Genomic DNA, 24,091 nt, shown 5'->3' on the forward strand with positions numbered 1-24,091 from the left:
TACATGTAGTAAAACCTGTGTGAATAAAGAAATGCAGTTACCCACGGGTGACCACCACATGGCCTTGTAACTTTTTCTCAGTATAACAGATTACCCAGAAAGCTCATGGTGAACCAGAAGTCCTAGAAGTGTGATGCCTGGTACACACAATGCAATGTTCCATCAGATTGATGGTCAAATCGATTATTGCTGACAGGTTTGATCTGATTTCTGATCATTTTTTTCTGATTAATTTTGTATACAAGTGATCAGAAAATCAATCAGAAAAACGAACGGAAATCAGATTGGACCTGTCGGAAATGATCGATTAACAGTCAGAGCTCAGAGACACTATACGCGCTTTTCTGAGTGCTTTTTGGCCTCCAGAGCTTTCTGAGATGAAAAAAAAACACGCTCCCATTGGCTTACATTAGAATTGCGGTAAAATCTTGCGATTTTACCATGATTTTAATGCAAGTCAATGGGAGCGTTTTTTTTAAAAAGCTCTGTTCTGGAGGCCCAAAAGCGCTCAGAAAAGCGCTTATTGGGGTCAATTCATAAAAGGCTGCACGGGGATAAAAATCTTGTCGGGGAAAATAAAGCATTCTGTATTTTAGACTTGTGTGCTAATTCATAAAAATCTTTACAGTTACGATAGAAATGCAGGGATTTCCCGAACCAAGCTGACGGCAACATGAGAAGCTGCCTGAGTTGTTACATTGCTCCGTGCAGAGACAGCCTTACAATAAGAGGCATCCCCAACTTCCCTTTAGGTGTGCAATTTTTTGTTATACTGCCTCTGTTTGCCCTGAATCTGTGCTGAATCTCAGTCTTTCTAAACAGTCTATTTAATTGCCACAGCTTAGAGAACTTCAAAAATGTTACACATGCAGGCTTTGATGTGAAATCTATCTGAAACCAGGTACCCAAGAGGTTAAAAAACACAGCCTGGGGTATTCAGGGAAGCCTTGTTTTTTTCCGTCTTCACCGCTCTGCTGCTTGGGAGATCTGTCCCCATTAACTTTGCTGTTATCGCTCTTATCACCTCTTCAAAGCAGACGGTAATGGCACGGAGAATACCGCCTGCTCTAATCTTTATGAATTGACATTTAGTGACGTGGTGAGATAATTACAGCACAAAGTGGTAATTTTACTGCACTGCTCAGGAATTTCAGCTTTTCATGCGGTAACTGCTTTTATGAATTGAAGTGTTCTGTAAAGTCAAATGTTTTCGGCATTACCGCATGAGGGAATGCTTTATGTCTGAGCCCTCAATCTGATGGAAAATTGCATTGTGTGTGCTAGGCATAAGGGACTGAAGGGGATCAAAAAGCCTCATTACTAAAATGCTATGTAAAATAAGGCAACATCCTGCTTTGCTCAGTTTAGTGCATCTGATGTATTTTGTGACATCTTCCTGGACAGGCCCTGCAATGCTTCCAATCCCTGTGAAGAGGAGGAAGAAGGAAAGCCCGACTCCCAATGACTTACACGCTCCACCTGGTTTGTTTCCTGGGCTCTGCATTTTCCTGGTTGAGCGCAGGATGGGTGCAGCACGACGGGGCTTCCTCACTGCGCTGGCACAGAGGAAAGGATTCACTGTGGCACCAGAGTTTAGGTACGTGTCTCAGGAGACCTGGGGAGGGCTTTACTGTGGCTGATACACAATGTACAGTCAGTGTTCACTGCTTGCCTGTGTTTGCATTCATAATGACATGCAATTCATTATTTTGCTGCTAAACAATCGTTTCTACTATTCAGTTGTGCATCCCCCAGCCGTTAGTAAAGATGGTAGCAGACTATTCTCGTATATTGATAATTTGGGCAGCACAGTAGCATACCATACTGGATAGCACTCTCAGCTTGCAGTTCTAGGCTCCCCGATTCAAATCTGAGCAGACACTATCCACATGAATTTGAATGTTCTCCCTTTATTTCACCCCCCCCCCAACCCAAAGACATTATTTAGTATTTACACAGCGCCGACATCTTCCGCTGCGCTGTACAGAGTATATTTAGTTTTGTCACTAACTGTCCTCAGAGGAGCTCACAATCTAATCCCTACCATAGTCTATGTATCATGTAGTGTATGTATCGTAGTTTGGGGCCAATTTAGGGGGAAGATAAATAACTTACCTGTATGTTTGGGACATGGAAGGAAACCAGAGAGCACGGAGGAAACCCACACAGACTTGAGGAGAAAATACAAACTCCTTGCAGATAGTGCTCTGGCTGGGATTTGAACTGGGGACCCGGCGCTGCAAGGCCAGATTGCTAACAGTTATGCTACTGTGCTGCCCCAATAACATACTAAGTTCATTGGTTCACCCCCAGACTTAGATACAGACATTAGACTTTGATTGTGGTAGGGATTAGACTGTGAGCTCCTCTGAGGTCAAGTTAGTGACAAGACTACATGCTCTGTAAAGTGCCGTGGGAGATATCAGCACTAAATAAACAGAATTATAAAGCTCCGACTATACGGAGTGGAGTGATGTTCCTTATCAATCGAGCCGCTGATGCGGCTCAATTAATAAGATCAGTCAGGTCCGACTTTGCTGCTGCCGATTCCCTGCTCGTTCCCCACGAGGGGACAATGGCAGGGAATCGAGCAGAAGATAAGCGGCGCGGGGACGAGGGCGGATCAAATCCGGCGCACGGGGATGTGGCGGGTACGCGCGGGGATGCGGAAGAGGCGATCCGGCGGCTAATCGAGCCGCCGGATCGCCTCGTGTAAACTTCTGGCAAACTGAGCTTGAAATCATGGCTTATTCGCTTGTTAATGTTAACTGCTGAGTACTGCAGGAGACCTAAATATTTTCTTGTGCATTTCATATCTATAAAGGTTACATTTCTGCATTTGATAAATTAATTTCCAGCAGTATATCTGACTTTCTGTCCTGATGGGGTGGTATTGCAGCGATGGAGTGACACATGTGGTGTCAGAACAGAACTCTCTGGATGAGGTCCTCAGCTGGCTGGAGAGGAAGACTGGCAGAGCAGGGCAGTGTGCAGGAGAGCAGAGGTCTCCACACTACCTGGACATCAGCTGGTTTACAGAGAGCATGAGCTCAGGAAGACCTGTGTCAGTAGAGGACAGACACTGTTTACAGGTAGATCAATCTGGCATGTCATCTTGTTGTTCTTCAGAAGAGAATTTGCATGTACATTTGACTGTTTTGATAAGACAATAGGCACGTGTTATCTGGGAACAGACGTGGTCAGAGATATGAAGTTTATAGTGTACGCTTAACACACTCATTTCCGAATGATACTTTAGGTCCAGACGCAGTAAGTCAGGTAGTCAGCAGTTGCAGCATGCTGCTTGTAAATCAGACATTGGCAGCTTCCATCAGAAGTGGAGTTATCCTAAAGCTGAACCAAAGCTCAATAAATACAGCTCTGGAAAAAAGACCACTGCAGTGTATTCCTAAATCAGTATTTCTGAGTATGACCACCATTCCATGCCACTGTCCTACACGAGTGCTCCTTCTGCTTTGAGGTACTGATTAGAGCGGAACTGTAAATTTTCACTTACCTGGGGCATCTGCCAACCCCCTGCAGCTGATCTGTCCCCACTCCGCCACTCACTGATGCTCGGGTCCCACGCAGCAGCTCACTTTCACGTCACGCAGTTTCGGGGAACTGTGCCTGCTCCTCTTTTGTTCCTGTAGCCGGAAGCATACTGCGCAGGCGCAGTATAGATTTTCTCATACTGCGCCAGCGCAGGGCGCTCCTAGCTACAGGAATGCATACTAGGATATGGGTGGCCAGGACACAATGGAGGTTGACTTATAAGTCTACCTCCATTACGGGAAAAAAGTGAGCCGCGGTGGAGGAACCTAGGATCGGTCCAGGATGGTGGAGGCACAGGTCTGCTGCTGCAGACTTCCAGCACATTGCAGACAAGTGATGTGGCGCTTCTGTGGCATACTATGTCCGATACAGAAAGTACCATGGCAATTGCCTGCAAGGCATGAATCGTTTGTGGCACTAGCCTGCAAGACATATGAATCAAGATTGTGTTTTAAACTTTATAGTCTCTTGAAAGGGAACCTAAACTGAGGATATGGATTTTTCTTTTTAAAATTATACCAGTTGCCGGACTCTCCTGCTGATCCTGTCTCTAATACATTTAGCCACAGCCCTTGAACAAGCATGCAGATCAGGTGCTCTGACTGAAGTCAGACTGGATTAGCTGCATGCTTGTTTCAGGTGTGTGATTCAGCCACCACTGCAGCCAAAGATCAGCAGGACTGTCAGGCAACCGGTTTTGTAAAGGAAACATTCATATCCCTCTCAGTTTAGGTTCCCTTTAAAAAGTAAGCCAACGCTGTTCAGCTCAATTCTTGCAGCTATAAAAGATAAAACCTGAGAAACTTATCGGTGGTTTCTGATTCTTACCAGAGCTTTATCAATATGCATAAGGTTGAATGATGCGTCTCTGTGCTGGAACACTGTTTGCCATCCTCACCCTGAGTCCTCATGGGGGGTAGAAAATATTACTACCATTTAAACAAACAAAAGAATGAGTAAAAGTTCACCTAATGCTTTAATGCAGCATAAAACTTAATGTCAGTCCCTGAGGTAATTAGCTCCATTCAAATTAGCCTAAAGGTGCCCACTAACGATCCAATCCAGCGATTGATCGGGACCACCAACGCAGGGGAAAATGATAAAATAAATCTGATCAGACTAAAAAATTTTCTGAAACTTTGATCAGCGGGACGAATGTTTGTCATCAATTGACACCATTAATGGTATCCGATCCAATTAATCGCATGCTTGATAGTTCGGTAGATTGCACCATTAATTATTTTTTAGTATTACTGCAGCGTTGTACAGAGTATATTGTCTTGTCACCTAACAGTCCCTCAGAGGGGCTCACAATCTAATCCCTACCATAGCTATGTCTATCATGTAGTGTATGTATTGTAGTCTAGGGCCAATTTGGGGGAAGCTAATTAACTTTATCTGTATGTTTTTGGTATGTGGGGGAAAACTGTAGTGCCCAGAGGAAACCCACACAGACACAGGGAGAGAATGTACTCACTCCATGCAGATATTGCCCTGATGGGCACCTTTAGACTCAAGTTGGAAAATATGCATACAAAAAAAATTAAATCTGGTGCAGTGTGACTCTAAAACTCTAGCTAGGCTAATCTACCTAATTTTAAAGTGGACCTGAACTTGCACAGGACAGAAGAAAAACACAGAAATGCAGGTATTTAGAGAGTTTAGCCTGTCTAATTTCCCCTCATCTGTGACTAAGCACTAGTTGTAATTTGATCCCTCAGCTGTGTCGGCTGCCTGCTACGGCAGAGAGCTAATTGGTAAACACAGGATGTTAACAATGTGTCTGCTTCCATGAAGGTATTATGCTGGTGCTTATGTTTTAGTGTTTTAGAGCTGAGAAGTTCTTCGTTCATGTCTGCTTTAAGGCAAAATTGTACTTGGCATACTACAATGTGTCCACCTAAATTAGTCAAAGCAGGAATACTCTGTCTGATAATGTTATGTTTTTAACCACCCTGCCATCTACTGGTAGTAAAATGGACCAGATTACTTTTTACACTGATCTGTCTACTTGTGAGCTGCAGAGTTCAGCCCACGTTATAAAATTAGTGTGTGTGGGTCTCTATCTCCTTCTAAAAAAATTAGCATATTGTGATAAAGTTCATTATTTTCTGTAATGTACTGATAAACATTAGACTTTCATATATTTTAGATTTGTTACACACAACTGAAGTAGTTCAAGCCTTTTATTGTTTTAATATTGATGATTTTGGCATACAGCTCATGAAAACCCAAAATTCCTATCTCAAAAAATTAGCATGTCATGAAAAGATTCTCTAAACGAGCTATTAACCTAATCATCTGAATCAACTAATTAACTCTAAACACCTGCAAAAGATTCTTGAGGCTTTTAAAAACTCCCAGCCTGGTTCATTACTCAAAACCGCAATCATGGGTAAGACTGCCGACCTGACTGCTGTCCAGAAGGCCATCATTGACACCCTCAAGCAAGAGGGTAAGACACAAAGAAATTTCTGAACGAATAGGCTGTTCCCAGAGTGCTGTATCAAGGCACCTCAGTGGGAAGTCTGTGAGAAGGAATAAGTGTGGCAGAAAACGTCCCTTGGGGGACTTGCGGAAGCAGTGGACTGAGTCTGGAGTAGAAACATCCAGAGCCACCGTGTACAGGCGTGTGCAGGAAATGGGCTACAGGTGCCGCTACAGAGAAGCAGCACTGGACTGTTGCTCAGTGGTCCACAGTACTTTTTTCGGATGAAAGCAACTTTTGCATGTAATTCGGAAATCAAGGTGTCAGAGTCTGGAGGAAGACTGGGGAGAGGGAAATGCCAAAATGCCTGAAGTCCAGTGTCAAGTACCCACAGTCAGGGATGGTCTGGGGTGCCATGTCAGCTGCTTGTGTTGGTCCACTGTGCTTTATCAAGGGCAGGGTCAATGCAGCTAGCTACCAGGAGATTTTGGAGCACTTCATGCTTCCATCTGCTGAAAAGCTTTATTGAGAGGATTTCATTTTTCAGCATGACCTGGCACCTGCTCACAGTGCCAAAACCACTGGTAAATGGTTTACTGACCATGGTATTACTGTGCTCAATTGGCCTGCCAACTCTCCTGACCTGAACCCCATAGAGAATCTGGGATATTGTGAAGAGAAAGTTGAGACGCAAGAACCAACAATGAGCTTAAGGCCACTATCGAAGCATCCTGGGCCTCCATAACACCTGAGCAGTGCCACAGGCTGATTTCCTCCATGCCACGCCGCATTGAAGCAGTCATTTCTGCAAAAGGATTCCCGACCAAGTATTGAGTGCATAACTGAACATAATTATTTGAAGGTTGACTTTTTTTTGTTTTAAAAACACTTTTCTTTTATTGGTCCGATGAAATATGCTAATTTTTTTGAGATAGGAATTTTGGGTTTTCATGAGCTGTATGCCAAAATCATCAATATTAATACAATAAAAGGCTTGAACTGCTTCAGTTGTGTGTAATGAACCTAAAATATATAAGTCTAATGTTAATCAGTACATTAAAGAAAATAATGAACTTTATCACAATATGCTAATTTTTTTAGAAGGACCTGTATATAGATAGTTAATACAAAACTGCAGTTTTTTTTTCATATGATCTTGTCAGATAATTGACCAATCTTGAATACATATTTTGTTTCTCATTCCAGGGCATAATGCCTGCACCCTCCAGTGACAAAGCTGACCTTTCAACCATACAGCCTTATGGCTGCCAGCGGAGGACTCCCTTGATCCATCATAATGCACAGATCACTGTATGTATGAGTTCTAATTGTAAGAAAAATGTTTCTTCTGGTTTTGAATATGTTACTCCAAAGGCTCTACTAGAAGGACCTGCTTCTTTTTTCCATCATACCCATCACACAGTCTCGGGAGGTGCAGTGATTCTCTAATACTTGCACTTTGTATTTTTAGGGTTTACAGCTTTGTATAAAATATTTATACTGTGTTTTTCGGACACTAAGACACACTTCACACCCACCCCAGCACCCCCCCCCAAAAAAAAGTGTGTGGGGGGGATGTTGGTGCGTCTTATGGTTTGAATGCCTGTTGGCCTAGTTGTCACTGGGTTCTCCTCCCTTCCTCAATGTCCCCATACTCTGTTCTGCTCTTTTCCTCACTCCGAGGGGCCATGGGAGGAGAGCGCAGCAGAGCATGGGGGCCATGGGAGGGAGGAGAGCGCAGCAGAGCATCGCCACACATGTGCCCACTTAACACCAGCAACCACATGGGGCGGGTGTATGCGGACGGACCACGGAGCCAGCAGCAGACAGGACAAAGTATACTGCTGGAGGAGCACTTTTTACATTAGGGGAGACAGTTGCGGGGGCATCGTATGCTGTCACAAGGTCGACTCTGGAGAGATTTCATGCTGAAATCGATCTGGAATCTGCTTGTAGCGCATGGGCAGCCAACTGATCTCTATCCTATCTGATTCCATGAGAAAGATCTCTCTTGGTCGATCTTACCATACATCCTCTGATGTATGGGAACCTTAACATTTCGGGGGGAGTGTTTGATAGTCTGGCATGCTTTATTGAATGTGTTGTTTACTTGTGCTTGGGCTTGAGCCTTTCACAATTCACAGGACGTGTTGGAGATTCTGGCACGGGCAGCCTCTTTCCAAGGTTCTGAGGTTCGTCAACTGGGTTTTACCAGGGCGGCATCTGTACTCAAGTCTCTGCCATTCCCTCTACAGTCTGCCAAAGAAGCGGAGGACCTCCCAATGTGTGGTGGGCACTGCAAGGCTGTTATCCGGGTATGTCATTCACAGCCATAAGTAGACAGTAATGATCGTTTTTAGAAACGTGGAACAAATGTGGCGCTGTTGGTTACAGAAGTCCCTTTATTCTTCTTATACTGATTAGAATTTAGTTGCACAGTTTATCCAGACCCCCCCCCCCCCATCATTTATAAATGGTCTTCTGAAATGTAGAACTTGACAGTCCTCTCTTTCAGGTGTAAGCAGAGTGTTTCCTGGCCAGGCTTATTATGCATGGTACACACCATGCAATTTCCTGTCAGATGGGTCAAGTCGAATTCTGGACAGGTCCAGTCTGGTTTCTGATTTTTATGATCGATTTTCAGATTACTTCTATACAAAATTAATCAGAAAAACAGCTGGAAATCAGATCAGCCCTTTCAGAAATATTCGACCCATCTATCTGATGGGAAATTGCATGGTGTGTACCAGGCATTAGAGGCGATAGTAGGCATGCATGTTCTGCACTGGCTTATGCCTGGTACATACAATGAGATTTTTTTTTTGACAGTTTTACTGCCAGATCGATTTCCAACATGTCAGATTTGATTTCCAATTGACTTTCCGATCATTTCTATGGAAAATTGATCGGAACGTCGATCGGAAATCCGATCGGACATCTTGGAAGTAATCGATCTGGCCGTAAATCTGCCAAAAAATCTCATTATGTGTACCAGGTATTAGTCATGCTATTACAGTTTTGTATTGTGGTGTACTTGACCTACTGTATTTTTCGGACTATAAGATGCACCTAGGTATAGAGGACAAAATCCAGGGGAAAAAATATACTAAACCTGGTGCGTCCATGGTGCAAGGGCGTCTTATGGACCTTTTCCCCAATTATGTCTTTCTTATACTTATTGTGCCCCCCCCCCTGTGTTCTCCTATGTTTCTCTGTCCCCCTTGTGTCCTCTGCCCCCTGTGTCCACTGGTGTCTCCATGTCCTCTGTCCACCTGTGTCCTATTACCTGGTGTCTGATGCTCTGTCCTCCTTCCTCTGGCCCCTTGTCCACTGTTTCCTCCATGTCCAGTGTCTTCTATCCCCATTGTCCCAGATTTTGCTATCCCTGTGTCCCGTCCCCCTGTCTACATGTCTCTTTGTACCAGTGTCTGCATGTCCCCTATGTCCACCTGTCCCCCTATGTCCCAGTGTCTGTGTCCCCCTATGTCCCAGTATCTGTGTCTGCATGTATTCCATGCCCCCGGTGTCTGCTGTCCTGGTGTCTTAAACACATACATGCCACTTATCATCAGGCTGTCCCCCTGTCCCAAATACACGATGTTTGCGTGTCCCCGGGTGTCCCGATTACACATACTTGCAGCTGCCACTTGTTCATCATCAGGCTGTCCCCCTGTCCCAAATACACGATGTTTGCGTGTACCCGGGTGTCCCGATTACACATACTTGCAGCTGCCACTTGCTCATCAGGCTGCCCAGTTTACCTCCTTTGAAGCTTTAATCATCGTGGTGTCCCCCGGTATCGCCGCACTTTGTATCGATCAGGAAGTCCTGGGCGTCCGTGCCGACAAATGCACCGATCAGTCGGGGAGCGCTGTGATTGGCCCCAATGACGGAAAGGTGGCCCCGCCCTCGAGACATCACTTGAGCAGTGCGCAGCGTGATTGGCGATTAAAGCTAGTGCCGCCGCCTGATTGGTGCATTTGTCGGCACGGACGCTCCCAGGACTTCCTGATCGATACAAAGTGCGGCGATACCGGGGGACACCACGATGATTAAAGCTTCAAGAGAGGTAAACCAGGGAAAGCCTGTTGAGCAAGTGGCAGCTGCAAGTATGTGTTTGATACATCGGGACACGCAAACATCAGGGACAAAGGAGTACATGCGATGCGGACACAGATACTCAGATACTGGGACACACAGATACTGCAACACAGGGAGACATGCAGTCACTGGGGCACAGGAGGGGCATGCAGACACGGGATAGAGAACAAGGGAAGGGAGGTGCAGGACCAAAAATGTAGCATTCGGACTATAAGACGCACTGATATTTTCCCCCCACTTTTGGGAAAGAAAAAGTGCGTCTTATAGTCCGAAAAATACGGTATTTTGAAGTGATTTGTGAACTCTACAAGAATGCTGTGCTGAGTATCGCCTCTGGCTGTTATGTCCTCAGACAAAATTGTAGAATGAAAAAATATGAATTATTAATTTCTGATTGAACAGACAAATGCACACCTGATACTGCTCTCCACTGGTGTGTTTATGGAGGTTTGACTTTGAGGCCAAATTTTAGTTTGTTTTAGGCATTGCTAGCTGCTTTTGGGAAAGTACTGTAATGGTCTGAATCTCCTGTCCTCTGGCATAGACATGATTTGCAGGAAATGGTCATAGTCCTGTGTCAGTTCTGGCCTTTGGAATTGCTTATATTCTAGTGAATGCTGCACTGGAAATGGAATCCTTAAAGGGGAACTGAAGAGAGAGGTATATGGAGGCTGTCATGTTTATTTCCTTTTAGACAACACCAGTTGCCTGGCAGCCCTGCTGATCCTCTGCCTCTAATACTATTAGCCATAGCCCCCGAACAAGCATGCAGCAGATCAGGTGTTTCAGTGGTTCAGACTTATAAGTCTGATCTGACAAGACTAGCTGCATGCTTGTTTCTGGTTTTCATCAGATACTACTGCAGAGAAATAGACCAGCAGGGCTGCCAGGCAACTGGTATTGATTAAAAGGAAATAAACATGACAACCTCTATATACCTCTCTCTTCAGTTCCCCTTTAAGAGGAAATCTATTTACTTTTAGCCCAAAGACTGGAAAAAGCTGGAGATGCTCTTCATATACTTTGCGGACAACGCAACTGAAATCAATGCAGCTCAAATAAGTTTAATCACTTGTATTTGTCAAAAATAAACTTCTTCAGTGTTTTTTCTTTAAAGGGAAGGTCCGGGCACCATAAAAATAAAAATCCACTTACCTCTTGGGCCCCCTGCATCCGTCCCGTGCCCTCGCCGCAGCTCCGTGGCTCCCGGTCCCCTCCAGTGCAGATGCTGACTTCTCCAGGTCGGCATCTTGGTCAGTTTCTAATTCGCTCCAGCATGCGGCTCACGTCATCCGGACTGTACTGTGCTGGCCCAGAACTACTGCACCTGTGCCAGTACTGTCCTGAGGGGACCCCAGGTCATGGGCGGTGAGCAGAGCTGCAATGAGGGCACAGGACGACTGGCAGGTGCTGGAGGAAGCCCCGTGTAAGTGTAGTTTTTTTTTTTTTTGCGCGCTCAGATGTGTCCTTTAAAGGATATCTGAGCTATGATTGTGGGCTACTGCACATGCGTGTCCATGCACCTCTTGATTGTGCTCCATAGCCGAAAACGTTCTGCGCTTGCACAGTTTAAATCTTTGCAGACTGCACAAGCACAGTGCACTTGGTTCGCATATTCTTTAAGTTTCAAAAAATGTCCTAGTGATTCTTTGTCACCATGAGCTATCAGGGAATACCTTTAGTACTGGTCCAAGCCCTATCCCATAGAGCCATATTAATCCATGCCATGTACCAGGGCTGTGGAGTCGGTACAAAAATCTTCAAACTCTGACTCCGGGTACCCAAAATTGCTCCAACTCTGACTCTACAGCCCTGCCATGTACCGAGGAGCATGAAAAAAATCGAACAGCAGTGTGCTTGTTTGATTGGTATGGCTTTGTAAAACGTACAAGCTATAGCTCTACACCAGCGGCTCTGGATATGTGCATGACTTTTAGGGGCATATTATTTGTATATTCAGCAGTGATGCATCATGGGGATTTTTTTTTAATCACCTGAAAGCTGGATTATTGCAAATACCTTTTTGTTTAAAGAAGGAAAAAATATATTTAGCATAGCTTTTTTTTTATTTTGTTTTAGTAAGAGGGCTTTGTCATCTCTTTGAGCACCTTATACAGTACTTACCTAGTGATTCTGGATATACTAAAACTTCTGTTATAGTAAACCTGTACCAGGGCATGCTGGACCATTTATAGGACAATTTCTGATATAGTAAACCACTTTTCCCGGTCCCTTGGGGTTAACTATAACAAGATTATACTGTATTAAAAACTTATCACCCACACTATTTTCTTTAGTAGTCAGAGAACAGATGTGAACATGCAGTTTTTACAGTTTGTCTATAAATAGAATGTGAATCACTGTCTGTAAATAACTTTGTGGTTTTCACGTTCAGGAGATCTTGGAAGATGGCGTATGTAGAGAAGCAGAAGAGCTGAAAGCTAGTGAACATTACCAGTGTATGGAGGTGCGTATGGTCACCATTACTAGCGGGAAAATTTACCCTAACTAAAACTTGTCCTAAATGGTGATTCAGAAGTATGCTTAAAGGGAATGTCCGAAGTTTTCATTAAAAGAAAAACTACCTGGAGCTTCCTCCAGCCCCTGGCAGCCGTACTGTGCCCTCGCCGCTGGCGACTGCACTCACGTGGTCTGGAGCATTCTGTGCAGTACTTCTGCACCTGCACAGAACGCTCCAGACCACTTGAACGCGGTCACCAGGGGGCGCTCGCGCATTAGATGCTGACCTGGTGAGGTTGGCATCTGCACGAGAGGACCCCGAGCCACCTGCTGGGAGTGGAGCTGCTGCGAGGGCACAGGACAGCAGCCTTTAACATTCCCTTTAAAGTGACTCTGTACGGGATCGTTTATTCGTGATTATACACGGTTATAATATCATACAAGTGTTACCGGTAACTAAATGCACAGATGGGGTTTCTTATCCAAAAACCCCTTTTCCTCTGTCTCATCCAGCCACAAGAACTTAAAGGGAACCTGAGATGTGGGGGATAGAAGAAACTTATACATACTTGGAGCTTCCTTTAGCCCCTCCAGACTGAACGCTCCCACGCTGCCATCCTCTGCCTTCTGGATCCTCTGTAATGGGTCCTGTAAGTTTTGCCAGTCTGGGCCTACTGCGCATGCACTCCCCCGTTGTGCTCCTGCAGCTGGGAGCGTTCTGTGCTTGCGCAGTACTGTGCAGGAGCAGAACGCTCCCTGTGACTGGATCAAGATGGGGGAGAGCGTGCAGCCGCACTACGCATGCGCCGACTGGCTGCACTTACAGGCCCCGTTACCGAGGATCCAGAAGGCAGAGGATGGCGGCGTGGGAGTGATCAGGCTGGATTGGGCTGGAGGAAGCCCCAGGTATATATACATTTTTACGATCACCCCGTCTCTGGTATACTTTAACAGACAACTATCATAAAAAAACTCTACATTTACAATACAGACTTGCAAGATGTATTTCTCCCAAAATAAAATGCACTATAAATGACTTTTTTATGTTGCTGTCGCTTACAGTAGGCAGTACAAATCTGACAGGTTTTGGACTAGTCTATATCTTCATAGGGCAGTCTCAGTATCCCCTTTATTCTTTACAAAAGCCTTCCTTGGAAAGGATCTATACAAACATCCCTGGCAGTCTGCCTACGTTCTTGCACATTATTTTGGTAGTTTAACGGAGTACCTGCTGTTAAAGAAAGTGCTTTTAAAAATAATGAAAACCTGAGGAAATGGACTCCATGAGGAAATGGATAAGTCCAAAATCTGTCAGATTTTTAAAACCTATTGTGACAGCGACATAGGAAAAACTAAATTTTATAGTGCATTTTACTCTGGAACAAATGTACATTTTATACATATGCATGCACATATTTAAACATTTCTGTCCTTTTATTAAACGCCATTGTTTAGCATATAACAATGGATTAGGCCTGAACGATTTTAGGAAAAAATTGAATTGAGCGATTTCTGTCCAAAATTACGATTTCATTTGATTCACGATTTCCTTCAAATCAAGCTTTGTTCCCCCCCTTTGTGCCTGTCCCCCCTCTGTCCCCGTCTCTCATTGTGCCCCCTTTGCCTCTTCATGCCTCCTCTGGGTCTTTCTCTTGCCTCCTTTGTGTCTCTGTGCCCCCTCTGTTTCTCTTTGTGCCCCCTCTGTGTCTCCTGTGTCTCTCTGTGCCTCCTCTGTCCCCCAAGTTGCATCAGTTCTGGACATAGCTTCAAGCACGAGTCCAGCGATGCCCGTCTATCCACTTTGCCTCCTGCAGGCTCTAATGCACGGCATACTTCCTGTATATCATGTGACATACAGGAACCCGAAGTTTTGCCAAGCACAAGAGGCGGCAGAGGGCGATAGAGGATGGAAGGTATGTCAAACGCTGACGGCACTGGGACTTTGGGAAAGTTTGAAGGCGCTTGTTCAAACTTCCTCTTGTGGAAATGACGTGATCGCGATATTCGCCGCTTTGACGATTCTGAAATTGTGATCTTGGTGATCGCGATTTCGATTTAAATTCGATTTATCTTTCAGGCCTACAATGGATTCATATACATGGATCCTGAATGCAGTAGGTGGCAGTTTTTATCATACCTAGTATGAGTGAACTTATCAACTCTTCCTCCCTTTGGCATTTAGCTGTTCACAAGCATTTTTGGAGTTGGGGTGCAGACGGCAGAGCGATGGTACAAAGATGGGGCGCGAAATCTAAAAGATTTGCAAGGTCTTAATTTGAAACTGACAGAAGAACAGCGGGCAGGTAAAGACTAGAAACAAAGGCCGTGGTGAAGGTTTGGTCACCCTGTGTAATCTGATCTGTGCTCCTATTTAGGCTTGGAACACTTTACAGACTTGCGCCTTCCTGTAACACTGGGAGAAGCGGACCGTATCGAAGATCTGGTGAGAGGAGCTCTGCAGAAATTTGTCCCAGACATTCAGATTACAATGACTGGTGGCTTCCGCAGGTGAGACCAGGACATTTGTAGTATTCCAAACAAGAACTATAAACTGCGCTCTACATCCAGTAGTGGCTCCCCCCCCCAATTACAGAGGTACATTTGGATACACTAAAAAAACAGTAAAAGCTGCACATAGTGCTTCATACCGTTTTGTATAAAACCCCACTGAAACCGGTCATGCAACACTTCACCGGGACATGCCAAACACCACAGAAGGGGACCACGGCAGTCTCTCCCCCCCCCCCCCCCCCCCCCTCTGTGAATTAGAGGAAAGAATTTGGTGACTTTGCTTGAAACTGCAAATCCCTGAAGTGTTTTAATATTTCTTTAAATATAGTTATTGACCTATTAAACTGCAGTCTTCCTTTAATAGAACATTTTTGGTGTTGACAAGAGTCGCAAAAACATTGGTTGAGTTGCCATTTATCTGTAGTTTCCATATAAAAATCAAATTGTTTAATGTGCAGCTTTACAAACTCTTCTACATCATCAGGCCCCAGCTAATCTCCCTGGCAAATGTACATGTTTGGGGACTATCCCGTGGTCTTGCTCCCTGATCCACAGAGCATGCAGGGTCAGAAGAACCCCTACTTCCATGTTTACCAAGTGCTCACCAGTGGCGTAGCTAAGGAGCTGTGGGCCTTGATGCAAGTTTATCAATGGGACCCCCAAGCACTCTATACATAACAATTGATACGGCCCACTAAAACCTGCCCATGGCAACTACAGTGTTAGAAGTATAAGAAGGGGATGGGGAGCAGTTTAATGATTACCACTATTCAAAGCATCTATAGAAGTGATTATGAGCACAGGACCAATAGAGAGCTAATACTATAGTTGCAGGAGGGCCCCCCCTGTTCCAAAGGCCTCGATGCGGTCGCAACCTCTGCACCCCCTATTGCTACGCCTCTGGTGTTCACCATCTATAATTGGAACTATGGATGATCAATTCTCATCAGAAATGGTCAGGGAGATGCAAATAATTCCTGCTTGCATACAAATATAATGCAGATTGAATTTGGACCAAATCCATTTCCTGTTGAATTTGATTGGTCCAGTTCCAAGCTGCATACACTTTGGCATGCAAGCCAGTTATTAGAGTTTCAGTGACCATCCTTAGTTTTCATATTGACAATAGCAGAGAGAATGTATGAAGCATGTGAGCAATATGTGTTAAACCATAGACTTTGTTTACAAACGTGATCAACGGTATGTCTCACTTTTTGCATTCCAACTGATTATGATTATACAATAAGGGTATAGGAGGCGCCCTGGTGTAATAAAAGCATCTAAAAGCAGTTTAAATGGGAAATAAATTTGAGGTAGCTTACCTCAGTGATGAAAAAAATCTTATATGTATTTAACAAAGGTTTTTATTAGTAGCACAGGCAACGCGTTTCGCGGGTCAGAGCCCGCCTCCTCAGGCCAATAACAGTGCCAAACTAAATGACAGATTTGGCAAAGGGAGCAGCATCCACGCCCCTAGGGACCACCCCGAGTGGAGTCGGGCTTGTTGTCTCCACCTGCTTCCTGTGGTCGGTTGCCCCTCTGCAACCCACCTTTATAAGTAGTGTCTTACTTTTATTACGTTCCATTGTTTTTGACATACTACACTATTGGGCTCCCACTGTTGTCTCCTGTATCTTTTCACTAGAGGGTGTTTGACACCCACATATGTTTATGATTAGCTTATCAAAACAGCACAAATTTTTACTGATTAGATCTTTTTTTTCTCCATCTTTAATAGGAAAGTGCTGTAGTATTAGTATAATTTAAAATAGTCTTATTTATGTTTAGGCTGACCATAGTACATCTGTTTTGCACATCAATGTTATAATTTGCCTTGGAAATCCTAGGGGCAAGCAGCAGGGCCATGATGTGGATTTCCTCATTACACATCCTGATGACAGCACATTGACTGGTTTGCTGAAAAATGCCGTAGACTGGATGGACAGCAAGGTAAGTAGAAAGTTTCCAGTGTACATTTACCCTAATGTTGCTAGGTGGCTCTTCGGATAGTCACTCACAATATGCTTTTATTTTCATTATTAAAGTAAAACAGTGAGAGGGATATGAAAATTACTATAATTTTCTTTTGGACGATGCATAGCTTAGTGATTGTCCTTTTGCATGAAGAATTTTCATTGATTTTCCAGTAATTGCACTTTGCAATTCTCATTCGGGGGAACTAGAATCCCTTCACAATCGTGGCTGAAATGTCATTTATTCAAGACCGAAACACTGCAATGAGAATGGTCCCAATAGGGATGCATTGCTGCTGATCAGCAAAGTGCTGAAACACTCCTGAAAAGTGCCCCAGTGCGAACCAGTCCTTATGCTGGGTACACACTGAGATTTTCTGGCCGATTTACTGTCAGATCGATTATTTCCAACATGTCCGATTTTCCTTTCCAATCGATTTCCGAACATTTTCCGATTGATTTCCTATTAAAGTGCACGGATATCAATCGGAAAGCAAATCGAACAAGTTGGAAATAATTGATCTGACAGTCAATCTGCCAGAAAATCTCATTGTGTACCCAGCAATAGTGTGGTCACCTGTAGTCAAAGCATCTTACCTGCATAATCGAGGCTGTAGATTATTCCTGTAGTTCACTTTTGAAGGGTAATTGAAGTGGGAGGGAAGCTGTAGAGGAAAGAGAGCCCTTTCATCATGTATACTGAACAGTGAATGTTCCTATCCAGGACAGGTCTTGCTTCCTTAGCTGTGGCTGTGAGGAAAACAGCCTGCAGTAGCATGCGTCCCACTTGAATAGCCAGGGACAGGGCTCACCATCTGTGGTAGGCAATCCTCCCTGTGTATTCTTCTCCCTCCAAGTGTTAATTACACCAGCCCCCATATATTGGGAGCAGGTTAGTGTTAGAGCTTTTTTTTCTTTTTTTACCCCGAAACCCCATCTTCTTCGGTAGTGCGAACCTGTGACATCATAGAGATGAGCCCGAGTGAGGCTGGGCTTTCCTCACTAGCTTTAATACTGTGGTTGCGAGTCTTGAAACCCACACTTGTGAATATATTTTATTTGGCTCATAGCTTTGATATACTACACTATCAGGGGCTCCTGGTGTCCCGGTCTCATTTGTTTCCTCTGGAAGGTCATTCTGACTCCACTGGTCCACATGTAACTGCTCCCTTAGTATAGGCTTGCAGTAGTCCACTGGTGGCAGAGGGTCAGCAAGTTAGGAAATGTGACCGCCAGCTCTCATAGAGAAGGAAGAAACATAGCCACGAGCATCAAGTCACTGTAAGAATGCCACTAAGATCAGCGCAAGAGCGTGGGTGAAGGGTAATGTATGTTTTATCTAAAGAGAACTAGAGGTGGGTTTGTGAAAGCATATTAGGACACAGAGGCATGTTCTGTATACAATGCCCAGCCTCTGTGTCCTTAGTGTTTCCATGCTGTTCAGCACACTGTTAAACTGTAATATCACCCACTTGAGCCATAGGGAAACATGGACATTACCTTGCACATTCAGTTGTAATGGACAGCTGCTGATATATAACTGACAGCAACTGGTTTATTTCCGTTCTGACAAAATGTTGTCAGAACTGGAAGGGATCACTGTAAGAAGAAAATGGTGAGCCTTTGAGAGGAACTGACAGTGAGGTAAGTATGTAATATTCATTTGCAGCTACGTCATGTGTTTATTTTAAATAATTTTCCTCGTTTCAGGTTCCCTTTAAAGTCAGCAGCAGCCACTAATTAGCTGGCAGCTGATTACCTGCAATTAGATTATTTGGTAGACTTAATTTCCTCTGAGGCAGTGGGGATGTGTGGAGAAATTAATCTGCTCCCGTGATGGGTCAAACTGATCCTGCTACTACTTTTGGCCAATAGAGATAAGGGATAGTCAATGAAAGGCTAATAATTTGGAGTTGATGCAGGATTATGCAAATTTTGTATGCAACTTTGTGCAGCTTGACAATGGACCAATACATTTTACCTCAGTAGGATGTGATTGGTTCAGTTTCAATCTGCATAAATTTGCATTAAAAATAACGCTGCATCAACTCAAAATCATTTGCATCTCATTGACCATCACTAATGGTGATTAAATTAGGGTGTCCTGTGGTGTTCTGAATAACAGCCTGGTTTCTCATGCAGTGAAGGGTGGCCCATTGTCCTTGCACACATACAGAACTCCTAGTAATAACTGAATTCATGCCAACAGTAACTGGGGGAGAACTACATTTTGGAGTCGGAGGGAGTCTGATGCTTAGGATGCATTAGGAATTGTGAACTTATCTTTTTCAGAATCTAGTAGGGTTCCCTTGAGACCATGTGAATTAGGAATGTGCTGTATCACCTACATTTTCTTGTCAGGTTAGGCTTTACACGGGTAGAGATGGTCAAGAAGGTGCAAATCAGCGTTAATGCAGAATTGTGCAAATATGTGCATCTCAAAAATGGACCAATCCATTCCACCTTGGCAGAGTAGGAGTAGTGTCGTGTCATGCACTTCACCTGTCAGTATTTTTTCTGGACGATCACCTTATGTGGCAATAAGTAATGACTCTCAACCCTGTATAATTGTAGGGTTTGCTGCTGTACCAGCACATGAAGAAACGCTCTCATGCGCCTCCTAGAACAAACAAAGGAGGTATGGATGGTCATGAAACGTGCTATGCCATTTTTGCACTTCCTGCCAGCAATGTGGAGGAGTCCAAATCAGAAGTTCCTGGTGTGAGCTTGAATGGCTCATGTGCCAGTGATGTCCCTTCTCATGACTGGAGAGCTGTCAGGGTGGATTTAGTGGTCACGCCGCATTCAGAATACCCATATGCTCTTTTGGGTTGGACTGGATCAAAGGTTAGTGGAAAACGTTCGTATACATGTTTAATGGCCAGCTGGGTTCATGAAGTTTGTGCAGAATGATTGAATTACTTATTGGTGTTCGATGTGTGCCTGTATCCACCAGCTGGGCCAGACTTGTGCTTTACAGGCCATGGTTTCCTTCTTGTCCCAGTACAGTCCCAATACAGTCCCATCAGGCCATGTAGTGTGTATGGCCAATCATTACTATTGCTAATGAGGATAACCCTGTGACACAGTCTCTACCAGCACTATGAAATTAAAAAACAAAGTCCAGTGGGGTAGAGTTTTAAATGTGCGGTTATATTAAAAAGATCTAAATCGCCCATCTGGTGCTAGCCAGACTACAGGTCCAGGCCGAATCAATTAACATTTACTGCCTTTTATCATCCATGCCATGGCCTTGTTGTGAAAATAAGAAAGTGGAAGACCGAGAGCCCAATATAGTGTAGTATGTATTAAAAGGGAGTGGAATGTATTATAAAGTGTAAGTGTTATACTCACAAACCAGGGTTGCCTCCAAAGCAACCACTGTTCAGGCAGGTGGGGAGAACAAGCCTGTCCCCACTCAGGATTAAGACGTCGCTCTCTGTGGATAGGAGGAAACTGTAGGGCGGATCACCCTTCCACCAAGGGTGGACTTCTGAATGCGCAAAGATGTACAGAGGCGCCAATAGGATAAAAGTTGCTAAAAGGTTTAAAATTGTTTCGGTTGCGGTGGTGGACCAGCCAACCAAAAACAGACAAGGCTGTCGAAATTCAAGAATATGCAATTTATTCAATTACTCCCAATAAAAAGTCGCAACGCGTTTCACGGGTATAGACCCGCTTCTTCAGGCAATAAAGGACAGGAGCAATACACAGCGTGTAGTCTAGAAGTTGCTTGGCACCTCTGTGAAAGGCGTTGCGACTTTTTATTGGGAGTAATTGAATAAATTGCATATTCTTGAATTTCGACAGCCTTGTCTGTTTTTGGTTGGCTGGTCCACCACCGCAACCGAAACAATTTTAAACCTTTTAGCAACTTTTATCCTACCGGCGCCTCTGTACATTGTTGTGAAAATAATAAATGCAGTATTTGTAAGACATTAAAGCCCCTTCTCCACTTGAATGCATTGTAAAACAGAAGTGCTGACACAACGCACAGCACTTCTGTTAAGATGCAGTTTTCGGCAATGCGACTGCAATTTCATCCATACAATGATTGGAAATGGCGTTGCAGTAGTGTAGTTTTTTTGGCCACCGTGTGTCGCGATTCTGCTGTGAATTGCAATGCATGGCTGGAGACATCAAAAAGTGCAATCTATGCGTTTCTGAGGTCCCAGCAGATCGCGTCGCATTGCGGTTCGATAAACGCAGCGGATATTGCGGCAAGGGTAAGGGGCCTCACAGGGATCAGCAACAAAAGACTGCTACAAAATGACTAGAAAACATAAAGGGCAACTGAAGCAAGAGGGGGATATGGAGGCTGACATATTTATTTCCTTTTTAACAATGCACATTGCCTGGCTGTCCTGCTGATCCTCTGCCTCTAATAATTTCAGCCATAGACCCTGAACAAGCATGCAGCAGATCAGGGGTTTCTGACATTCAGATCTGACGAGATTAGCTGCAGGCTTCAGTGTTCTCCCCAGAATTTTTTTCCAGCCGGGTGGCATGAAAAAGTAGGCGGGTGGCATGAAAAAGTAGCCGGGTGGGGTGAGATGAAAATGCAGGGCAACTCTGCTTACAGCATAGGAGGAGGTGAAGAGGTGAGCCGATGACAGCCGGGTGGTCACCAAATCTAGCCGGGTGGAGCACCCGGCTAAAAGAGCCTGGGGAGAACACTGGGCTTGTTTCTGGTGTTATTCAGACACTTCAGCAGCCAAATAGATCAGCGGGGCTGCCAGGTTCCCGGGAAGTCCCTTGGAACCAAGGTTTTAAATTATAATAAAATTGACATGCAGGGCGTTTTCTGAATTTTCACTTAAAAACTAGATTTACATTTAAAGCGGACCTGAACTCAAAACTTCCTCTCTGCTCTAAAAGATGCATAGCATAACCTTTAAACAAAAACATTTCTTTGTTACAGCTGATACAAATCCTAAAATAAATCTGCACTGTTTGTACTTCCTGACTGATGGAAGCAGACATAATGTTAACAGCCTGTGCTTTCAAACTGTCTTATCTACCATTGGCAGTCATGTGACACATGGGGAGATCAAATTGCAACTAGTGATTAGACACACATGAGGGGCCATTAAACAGGCTAAACTCTCTAAATACATGCAAGGTGCATTTCTGTTTTCCTTCTGTCGTGTGCAAAAGTTGCATTTACCAAGCTTTATGCAGCTTCTTGGTATGCGTGGAAGATACGATGACCGTATGTTCCGTATGTCTGTCTCTGTGTGTGAAGTCAGACAGCTACTAGGTACCGTATTTGTCGCCGTATAAGACGCACTTTTTCTCCCCCAAAAATGGGGAGAAAAAGTCCCTGCGTCTTATACGGCAAAGGCAGGGAATCCCCAACTTAACGCCCGCCGATCCGAACCGCCGACCCGCCGCCACGTTGGGGATTCCCTGCCTTTCTGTGCCTGCCTTTCTGTGCCCGCCTGCGTCTCCTGGCCCCCAGATTGAGTGTTAATAGTGGCGGCAACTTACCTTTGCCAGGCTCCCGCGCTGATCCTAGATCATTGCACTGCCCCCCGCTAGCTTCCTCTGCCTCCCCCCTCTGTATCTGGCCCCCCCGGGTGAAGGAATAAGTATCGGCAGCTTACCTCCGCAGTGCGCCCGCGATGACTGCAGACGTCCGTCTTCCAGGCACTTCTCGCTCTAGTGGCCGGCTTGAACTGCGCGTCATCAGTTCAAGCCGGCCACTAGAGCGAGAAGTGCCTGGAAGACGGACGTCTGCAGTCATCGCGGGCGCACTGCGGAGGTAAGCTGCCGATACTTATTCCTACACCCGGGGGGGCCAGATACAGAGGGGGGAGGCAGAGGAGGCTAGCGGGGGGCAGTGCAATGATCTAGGATCAGCGCGGGAGCCTGGCAAAGGTAAGTTGTTGCCGCTATTAACACTCAATCTGGGGGCCAGGAGACTCGGGCAGGTGGGAGGGAGGAAGGCAGGGGGGCAAATGAGGGCACATGGGGGCACCGGAGCACACATGAGGAGGCACCAGAAAAACACATGGGGGCACAGGAGGACACATGGGGGGGGCACAGGAGCACACATGGGGGGGCACAGAGCACACATGGGGGGCACAGGAGGACACATGGGGGGCACAGGTCACATGGGGGGCACAGGACACATGGGGGGCACAGGACACATGGGGGGCACAGGACACATGGGGGGCACAGGACACATGGGGGCAGATGAGGACACACAGGAGAACCCATGGGGGGCACAGGAGGACACATGGGGGCACAGGAGGATACACAGGAGGACACATGGGGGGCACAGGAGGACACATGGGGGGGCACAGGAGGACACATGGGGGGCACAGAAGGACACACAGGAGAACACATGGGGGGCACAGGAGGACACATGGGGGGCACAGAAGGACACACAGGAGAACACATGGGGGGCACAGGAGGACACATGGGAGGCACAGAAAGACATGGGGGCACAGGAGGACACATGGGGGCACAGGAGGACACATGGGGGCACAGGAGGACACATGGGGGCACAGGAGGACACATGGGGGCACAGGAGGACACATGGGGGCACAGGAGGACACATGGGGGCACAGGAGGACACATGGGGGCACAGGAGGACACATGGGGGCACAGGAGGACACATGGGGGCACAGGAGGACACACAGAAGGACACATAGGGATATGGGGGGCACAGGAGCACACATGAGGACACACAGAAGGACATGTACAAGACGCTCCTGGAATATGGACGCACCAGGTTTAGCATTTTTTTTTTCACTGGTTTTTGCCCTCTAAACCTGGGTGCGTCTTATATTCCGGAGCGTCTTATACGGCGCGAAATACGGTATGTTGTACATTTCACAGTTGTGTGAATACTTGGAGCATTCCTGCATATCAGGGTGGGGCATGCTGGGAGTTGTACATCTGCTATGAAGCAAAATATTGCATGCTATATCAAGAAAGCCCAGGCTCTGTAGTCCTGACCAGTTCTACTGCAGCAGTGTGACTCAAATTTTAACCGCAACTATGAGATTTTCATCGTTTTATATGCTGTAGCAGTCAAATGTCATGTGAGTTTCTG

The 24,091-nt window shown here is 45.3% G+C and overlaps 1 protein-coding gene across 5 annotated transcripts in view; it reads left to right on the plus strand.

Moving 5' to 3' along the window:
- Positions 1-24,091, plus strand: part of POLM (DNA polymerase mu) — a 53,184-nt gene that overhangs the window by 14,334 nt on the left and 14,759 nt on the right. For all 5 annotated transcript variants that reach the window (XM_068272389.1, XM_068272392.1, XM_068272391.1 and 2 more), the window contains 9 exons: positions 1,405-1,597; positions 2,900-3,092; positions 7,190-7,294; positions 8,128-8,298; positions 12,480-12,551; positions 14,727-14,847; positions 14,920-15,052; positions 16,903-17,005; positions 19,603-19,875. In XM_068272389.1, coding sequence (XP_068128490.1) covers positions 1,413-1,597; positions 2,900-3,092; positions 7,190-7,294; positions 8,128-8,298; positions 12,480-12,551; positions 14,727-14,847; positions 14,920-15,052; positions 16,903-17,005; positions 19,603-19,875 — 1,356 coding nt within the window. In that variant the 5' untranslated portion in view covers positions 1,405-1,412. The remainder of the gene's footprint in view (positions 1-1,404; positions 1,598-2,899; positions 3,093-7,189; positions 7,295-8,127; positions 8,299-12,479; positions 12,552-14,726; positions 14,848-14,919; positions 15,053-16,902; positions 17,006-19,602; positions 19,876-24,091) is intronic.

Source organism: Hyperolius riggenbachi, chromosome 3 (assembly GCF_040937935.1).
Source record: "Hyperolius riggenbachi isolate aHypRig1 chromosome 3, aHypRig1.pri, whole genome shotgun sequence".
In the NCBI taxonomy this organism is placed as follows: domain Eukaryota; kingdom Metazoa; phylum Chordata; class Amphibia; order Anura; family Hyperoliidae; genus Hyperolius; species Hyperolius riggenbachi.